General features: G+C 41.8%; 1 protein-coding gene across 1 annotated transcript; it reads left to right on the top strand.

Moving 5' to 3' along the window:
* Window positions 1-1,565: 1,565 nt before the first annotated feature.
* Window positions 1,566-7,007, top strand: LOC136483807 (transport inhibitor response 1-like protein Os11g0515500). The gene is made up of 4 exons (XM_066480974.1): window positions 1,566-1,785; window positions 2,511-3,022; window positions 3,904-4,411; window positions 5,924-7,007. The coding sequence occupies exons 2-4, from the start codon at window positions 2,571-2,573 to the stop codon at window positions 6,701-6,703; spliced, it is 1,740 nt and encodes a 579-aa protein (XP_066337071.1). The 5' UTR covers window positions 1,566-1,785; window positions 2,511-2,570; the 3' UTR covers window positions 6,704-7,007.
* Window positions 7,008-8,698: the final 1,691 nt, after the last annotated feature.

The raw sequence follows: 8,698 nt of genomic DNA, 5'->3' as shown, positions 1-8,698 counted from the left end.
GCCTGCGTACAAGTACCGCCGACGAGCTCGCGGCCACTCACCGCCTCCGAATAGTCACTTCGCCATGAACATCAGTGCGACCAGAAGCTGCAGGTGGCGTCGCTCATCAGAAAGAGCTACACCATCACGCGCCTGGACCTTGCCTCCCTGGACAACGTGCGGCAGTTCGTGGACAGCTTCCGCCGCGCAGGGATGCCGCTCGACTCGTTCATCTGCAACCCACCATCTACCGCACTCAATCCTGAGAATTTGGCGCTCGGAGTCGACGATTCATACAACGCGTGGCAAAGGCGTCGGTTTGGCGTGGGAGCACGAGCCGATGCCGTCGTTTCACCAGATGACGGCTTGCATCTCTCTCTTCTTTGAATATAGTTCGCGAGGGAGTATTTTGCAAAAATTACACCATACAGACGGCACTCGGAAGCCCGTAGCACACACGAGCCGTCTGTGGTTGGCGGATGGCGCGTACGTGGGCCGGGACGCTGAGAGCGGCAAGCCCACCGCGGCTCCACAACATATCGTGCAGTCGTGCGACGTAGAAGGAGGGCCCACGTGGGTTAGAGGGCCAATGGGATTTGCTAGGGACGAATGAATGTTATGATGGTATTATATTTTTCCGTTGCAAAAAAATAGAGAACAACTTATCATCATTTTTTAAATTTTTTCTGAAAAAATAATATTCATATTTTTTATTAGAAAATTAAGTTATGCTCATAACTTATGTGTATAACTTTTTACATGACAAATCATAACTTCTTATCATAACTTTTACAGATTTGTGGTCATGATTTAATAGATCGGAAGAAGAGAACAAGTGAAAAAAGAGAGAAAATGTTGAAAAAGAAAAAAACATGTGCACAACATCATATTATATATACTAGTATATGAATATATATACTTCATCTAAAATAGATAGTTTAATGTATGAAAAATTAAAAAGCAAAGGAAAAATAGAAAATAAAAAAATGAGAAAAATAAAAGGAGAAAGACCTACTTCTAGATAAAATGTAAAACGGGACCGCTACTGTTCTTGGGTCCACATGCTCAGAGACGGAGTGGTGGAGACGGGAGACTGATCGCTCGTTGTGGAAAGTGACGGCTCCTTTGGAAACGTGTGGTCGTCCGCCAAATTGGATTTGGGAAAAAGATACCTGTTGATACTATGCTCTTATCTAAAAACTTGACGGTCTCTTTAATTTAATTAACGTATTTCAGCATCCATTTCAATGGGCTTGGTTACGGGGTCATTCGGAATTGTATTGTCCATTTTCCACACCTCACACGAAAACCTACCGCTCCTGGTTGATACTTCCTCCATCCTAGCATAACTGTTATAATCTTCTTAAATTCTTTTTTGCAGGGATAAACTTCTTAAAATTTAACTAGGTGTTAATAAAAAATAGCATCAAGATTTATATCTCTAAAATAAATTTGTTATAAAAATATATTTTACCTTAAGGGTTTGTTCGGTTATCGCGGTTCCGCACCGTTTCTTGCTTTCCGACGCTATTTAAAATGTCGAAGGAAACTCGGTCGGGAATAGTTCCGAGGTCAATCCCTACGAACCGAACGCTAAATATAATCTGTTAATACTATCATCATAAATATAAAGTATTATATCACTCTACTCCTACTCACGAGTGATGACAAGAAGACAAGGGAAGAGAGGAGAAAAAACAAGGTGCATTCACCCGTACGAGGAGGAGGGAATCGACTGGCGTGGCGGAGGCGGCGGCGGTTCCAGGCGACCTTCCAAGTTCCAACCCTCACGCGAGAAATTCGCAGGTATTCTCCCTGCAGATTCCATCTCCTCGCCCCCTTCTCCGATCCGATCCATCGCGGATCGCTGCGTTTCCTGTTCCTCAGGTTTTATTGGGGATTTTTGTAGTGAGTTACCTTTTTCTCCTCTTGTGGGCGCCGGGGGAATTTGAGGGTTTAGTCTTGGGGTTGATCGGAGGCGAAAGCTGCGGTATTCGTGTGGATAGGCCAACGATTCTCCCTGCTGTGGCTCACGATTTCTCAATTTCGTGTAATTCCGGTTCTGTGGGGTGCCTTACTTTTTCTGGTTTCTTTGTTAGGGCTCCGATTCTGAGCCATGAAATGGATGGATATTCTGATCTTGTAGTTTTGGGTAGTTCGTCTCTCATAGGAGAGATTCTTTGGCTGAGATTTTCTTCGGATTGATCAAAAAAACGGAAAAGGAAACCCGGTTTGCCCTCTTCTTCAGGTCCAATTTGGCATTTTTTCAGAACATACGATTCCTGTCAGTCTGAAGTTGTGGACTCTATCTGAGCTGTTGTTAATTTAACTGCTTTCTGTTACACAATCCATTAACTGCTTTCCGATCCGTATTCTGTGTTAACTCTTGTCGATTAGTAGCACTTTAGAACCAAGTGCTGCTTTGTGCAAACTGGTCCGTAGCAGAGTTTTGTGTTCATTCCTGCAAATGTTCATTAGTTAATGCCTATAGCTGATATAAAAAATTGTCCATGCTGTTTGTTTGTGAGCAGGCAGTATTTGGGGAACTGCACGAGTAATGGAGGTTTATTAGGATTACAGGGGGCATCACAATGGCATACTTCCCTCAGGAAGTAGTAGATTACATCCTTGGCTATGTAACCTCGCACCGGGACCGCAACGCGGCGTCCTTGGTGTGCCGGGCATGGTACAACATTGAGCGCCACAGCCGCCATTCGGTGCTTGTAAGCAACTGCTACGCGGTGCGCCCAGAGCGTGTACATATGCGGTTTCCCAACATGCGTGCACTGAGCGTGAAGGGCAAACCACACTTTGCTGACTTCAACCTTGTCCCGGCGGGTTGGGGTGCCGCTGCAGAGCCATGGGTGGATGCGTGCGCCCGTGCATGCCCAGGTCTTGAGGAGCTCCGGCTGAAGCGTATGGTTGTGACTGATGAATGCCTCAAGTTGCTTTCTTGCTCTTTTACCAACTTTAAATCACTTGTCCTTGTCTGCTGCGAGGGGTTCAGTACTGCTGGGCTTGCTAATATTGCCACCAATTGCAGGTGAGAATTCTGAAAACTTGGACATTATCATGTTTGAGAAAGTGCCTAGTGCCATTATTTTAGTTCATCCAGCATGGCCATTTGATTAACAACAATTCATTTCAGTATAATGTTTGCAATCTTCATGCTGGTGCTGCTGAGTTTATTGTTTGTGCACCATTTTATACCAGATTACGTATGCCTTTTCCATCTCTGTTTACTTCCTTGGCTCTTGATTATTAGAAGTTATCTACTGTGTGTTTATAGATAAAGATTTCCCAATGTGAATAATCGATGCAATGCAAAATCTACGAAACAGAAGTTATCTATAATTCCTGTTCTCATCTACAGGATTTCAACATGTTTTCATTTGTTCTTGGCAGTTTCTCCATAGCTCTATCTGAATGATACTTAAGTACTGAAATGTTGTTTATGATTCCTTTGGTTTATGTCCGAATACCATCATTAAGATCTTGAATGCTTTGCAGAGCACAAACTCTTGAACAAAAATCTTTGATGAAAGGTGGTGCAGTAGTTTCTTTAACTCTTTAAGTCTGCTTAGTACATGCCTATTGCCTAATGATTGAATTCCATTCCTTGTTTCTATTTCTCTAGTAAACTACATAATGCTTTAGAAAAAGCATGGTTGAGATTGAGACACCTAACTAGAACAATTATATTTCAATGCTGGAAGAAAGATCAAGCTGCAGTTATATAATATTATTGGCTTCCAGGTCTGACATCTTCGGTTGTGTTAAGCAAACTTCATTTTAACTGACAAAGTGTCTCTTATTGTTTAGTTTGATACAGAGATTTTACTTATGGTTATGTTTAGCTCACTCAATTTTACATAGGTTATTAGTCCACTCAATTTTACATATTTTGTTACTCTTCACTTTCAGGTTTCTTAAGGAACTCGACTTACAAGAGAGTTGTGTGAAACATCAAGGCCATCAGTGGATTAATTGTTTTCCCAAGCCTTCAACATCACTAGAATGCTTGAATTTTTCTTGCTTGACTGGGGAGGTGAATGCCGTTGCATTGGAGGAACTTGTTGCAAGGAGTCCAAATCTTAAAAGTTTAAGGCTGAATTCTTCAGTTCCAATTGATGTTTTGCCCAGAATCCTTTCTCGCACACCTATGCTAGAGGATTTAGGTACAGGATCTTTTGTACTAGGCAATAACGCTGGTGCATATATCAGCCTATATAGAGCTCTTGGAAAGTGCACTTTGCTGAAGAGTTTATCTGGTTTTTGGGATGCTCCGGGCTTGTATGTTCAAGGAATTTCGTTGCCGATTTGCAAGATATATATCAGCCTTACATGCTTGAATCTCAGCTATGCTCCATTGATTCAGAGTGACCAGCTTATCAGTATTGTTCGTCAGTGTACAAGGCTCCACGTTTTATGGGTAAGATTTACTTGCAGTGTTGCTAGGAAGTTGGCTCACTTATTACATTGAACTAGCCTAATTGCCTGTGCAAATATCTGGCTAGATTTGAAAATATAGGGGAATTCACTGTATTACTCTTATGCCTATGGTTGAAAAAACAATTGTGGTTGTGCCTATGCTTTTTTGAGTGTTGTTGCATTGTTCTGGAACTATTAAAACAAGTTAATCTTAACCTTTTAACATCTGGACTTACAGAATTTGCGTTGTACATCTCTCTTTTTCTCTTGATAAATAAGAATGTCTCTTTATATTCCTTATTATTCTCTCCCAGATATTTTTTAATTTTAGGATTGTTTTGGTTCCGTGGAAGCTCCTGTAGCTTTACATATGTTGATCACCTGATGCAGTTTTGAGGGTTTAACAAGCTAGATTGTATTAGATTCTCAACTTACAAAAGATTCTGGGTCCATCTATTTCAAGGTTGATTTACTGGAATGATGGGTATTGGATATTTTGTTCATGTATGTACCCTGTTTATTTTGGCAACAAATGTTGTACTTCTAATTACTTAGGGTACGCTTGGTTATTTTGACGAGTACTGTACAGCCCTAACGAGTTAGAAATCAGAAAGACACGGTCATTTGGTTGCTGGGTAAGACTTCCTTGGAACCTGACTAGCGCATTTTTTGCTTGCTTCTATAAGTGAGCGAATTCGGCTCGCCAGCACTGTAAGGCTTGGTTGGGCTGGTGAGGCGGCTTGGGAACCAACTTGCCCTTAGGTATGAGTTGTGCCCAATAGTCAAGAGGTCTGCATGCTGTAACACCTTCTATTAAACTGTCTAGTAGTTCTTACAGTTAAGCAGACATACAGAGTCCAATAATACTACACCCATGTTTCTTAATCTCTAGTTTGTACCAATATACAATATACACATGTCGGAACCTTACTACCTGCCAATGTAACAATATACATTCCTGTATTTTGTTGTGATGAGAGTTAGCTAAATGTAAGAGACTTTTGAAATAAAAACCTTTTCAAATTTCCTTGCCATGTTTAAGTAAGGTCACAACGATTTATTGATACTGTTTTGTGTTTCTCTGCATAAGAAAAAGTTGCTCCCTCTACCGGATGTCAGCATGTTATTGATATCCTTAGGGGTATGAGTTTTAACCCTGTATTGATATCCTTAGCATTACACTTCATATGATACAACCTGTATGGATTTGATTCCTGTCACGTCTAGTATGCATTGGACGAAAGTGGCAATGCTATGTGATAACTGATAACTTCATTGGGTTATTAGTGCTTAGATTTCATTCGCATTACACTTACTCTCAGAGAAGCTCCATTTCTGGTTGATTACAATTCAAATATAACTTCAGGCTTACCGAACTAATTGCCGTTGAATAGTCCTAAGAAATGGATTGTAGAAGTTAAACTTTGATGATCGAATGCTCGTTTCAGTAGGTGGCACCCTTACTGTTTTGCTTTCTTACATAGTTTCTTAGGCTTGACCCCTTTGTCTGCAGGTGTTAGATCACATTGGTGATGAAGGATTGAAGGTTGTGTCCTATTCTTGTCCTGATCTTCAGGAGTTGAGGGTATATCCAAGTGATCCAAATGCTCCAGCAAGAACTACTGTGACGGAGGAAGGGTTGGCAGCCATATCTTTCTGTCGGAAGTTACAGTGTGTGCTCTTCTTTTGTGATCGAATGACAAACACTGCGCTCATCACTATAGCAAAGTACTGTCCACTGTTAACATCCTTCAGACTATGCATTCTGGAGCCCAGGTCAGCAGATGCTGTAACAGGGCAGCCACTGGACGAAGGCTTTGGGGCAATAGTGCAGTCCTGCAAAGGCCTGAGGCGTTTCGCTATGTCAGGCCTCCTCACGGATAATGTGTTCCTGTACATCGGCATGTACGCGGAGAAGCTGGAGATGCTCTCAGTAGCATTCGCAGGGGATACTGACGACGGCATGGTCTATGTGCTCAATGGCTGCAAGAACCTCAAGAAGCTGGAAATCAGGGACAGCCCCTTTGGTGATGCTGCTCTCCTTGCGGGCGTGCACAGGTACGAGTCGATGCGCTCTCTCTGGATGTCATCCTGCAAGATCACCTTGGGGGCATGCAAGACCCTTGCGGCGACCATGCCAAACATCAACGTTGAGGTCATCAGTGAGGCGGGGGCGAGCGTTGGTGCGACGGATGATAGCGTCAGCATTGCGAGGAAGGTGGATAAGCTATACCTCTACCGGACTATCGCCGGACCCAGGAGCGATACGCCAGGATTCGTCTCGATATTGTGAGCTGCATATACTAACTACTGTAGTGTCTAAAGGAGTTCAAACTCTATTTATACCCAGCTTTTTTAGGAAAACTCGATGTTCTTGACCATATGCCTGCTGTGGCTGTGCTACTCTGTCTGGTAGTGTGTTATATATATATATATATATATATATATATATATATATATATATATATATATATATATATATATATATATATATATATATATCGTTCTGTGAAACTGAAGCCTTGGTGCTATGTGAACCTTGTTTATGCCGGACACGTAAGAGATCTTAAATAGGAGTAACATAACATTTTGTATAAGTGTTTCATTCTGGCGGCTGGTGCTCTTTTTGTTGTGTCCTGTTTGTGATGCTGAAAGTGTTCGCGCCCTTGAGTTTCAACGATTTGTGCTGAAAATCTTCTGAGAAGCTGAGGATTGGCGAAATGGGCCAAACTTAAAAACAAGTGTCCAGTTGCTGTTATTTGCGTCCTTGCCCGAAAATGCTTATTACATTTTCTTACTCTCTCGCAAGGATTATACCTTTTGCAGCAATTGACAATTAGCACATATTTTGCAGCAATTGACGATTAGCACAATTAGTACTAGTCGTGGACAATGAAAAGATTGGATAATCTGCACACATAGGGGCGGACTGCTGTTGAGTTGATAACAGGTGACCCTTGGAGACCCAGAGTTTCTTGGTTGCGCTTGCGCACCTCTGTTGGATGTGAAGGAATGACCTGGAGGGCAGGAGGACAGCTGCGGATCACGAATCTGACAAGTGGCCACCGCCGCTGCGCCGTTGGCTGATGCCCGATGTCCGGGCCGACCACATGCGTGCTTCGATTCTTCCATGCATATGCTTGTCCCCACACGCATACACATCACTCACAATGAGAAAATCTGGGTGGGCCGGTGGACTTCCTTGGGCAATTTTGGGCCGGGGTGCGGAAAAGCCCCAAAACTATGGCTCGAACTTGTTTCTATATCTGCTCCAACAGATAAATTCAGAAACTCAATGTCTACGCCGCAATCTCTAAGAACTCGAGCATGGCCTTCGGTGGCCGCTGTGGCCAGGGATGAAGAAGGCAACTTCCTGAGGGCATCGGCGCTGGTTCTGGAGGGATGCACTGATGCGTAAATTGCTGAGGTGGTGGCGTGCCGTGAGGGCTTGGCTTTAGCTAATGACCTTGGTCTCCAAACGTTCCGGGTGTGCGTCAATGCAATAAGGAGCATCCATGGACAAGGCTTTGGGACGCATGGCCCTATAATTCAGGAGATCAAGAACACGAAGGATGGATTCACAAGAGTGGAGTTCGTCCATGAGGGAAGATGCTCCAATTTTGATACTCATTGTTTAGCTAGGAGCTATGTTAATTTTTTGGCCGGAAGATATGTTTGGTTTATTTCGCCTCCTGATGGAGTCCGTACTTCTTATACTGATATATAATGAAGGCCGACTCTTTTGCTAAAAAAAAGATAAATTTAGTCTGGTTTCTCGCGTCCGATCAAAGAGTCCAATCTTTTAAAGTTTGACCAAATATATAGTAATTAATTAATATTTATATTTGTAAGCAATTTATTATAAAATTATATATTCTACTATTAATCTAACAAAATTTATTACATACCATAAAATATAAGTATTTTTATATATACTTGGTCAAACTAAAAAAATGTTTGACTCTTCGGGAATCGAGATGTGTATTTATGTTGGGGCGGAGGGAGTATATAATAAGATTTGATAAGTTATTTTAGATCATTCTCTTGCAAGTTGGATCAAATTTATAGGAAAAACAATTATATTTATGATATTAAATGAGTAACATTAGATATATAATGGAATATGTTTTTATAACTTACCTTTTCGGTGTGAATCTGGACTTATAAAATGAGTTGTTCTCTTGTGATCCCATTTCTGCATCATAAATATAGGTTTGTTAACCAGAAGTTATAACCAAGGTGCTTTTGTACACCTGGCTCCTAATCATACAGTGATGCTAGTTGTGAA

The sequence above is a fragment of the Miscanthus floridulus genome, chromosome 9, assembly GCF_019320115.1.
Source record: "Miscanthus floridulus cultivar M001 chromosome 9, ASM1932011v1, whole genome shotgun sequence".
Classification (NCBI taxonomy): Eukaryota; Viridiplantae; Streptophyta; class Magnoliopsida; order Poales; family Poaceae; genus Miscanthus; species Miscanthus floridulus.
Note: the sequence above shows the minus strand (reverse complement) of the source record. Positions and strands in the feature narration are given on the sequence as shown.

What these genes read in the sequence shown, in the direction of transcription:
- LOC136483807 (XM_066480974.1), top strand. Translation starts at nt 2,571, where the DNA reads ATGGCATACTTCCCTCAGGAAGTAGTAGATTACATCCTTGGCTATGTA. An exon ending in AATATTGCCACCAATTGCAG is followed by an intron (nt 3,023 to 3,903) that starts GTGAGAATTCTG and finishes CTTCACTTTCAG; the next exon opens with GTTTCTTAAGGAACTCGACT. An exon ending in CAAGGCTCCACGTTTTATGG is followed by an intron (nt 4,412 to 5,923) that starts GTAAGATTTACT and finishes CTTTGTCTGCAG; the next exon opens with GTGTTAGATCACATTGGTGA.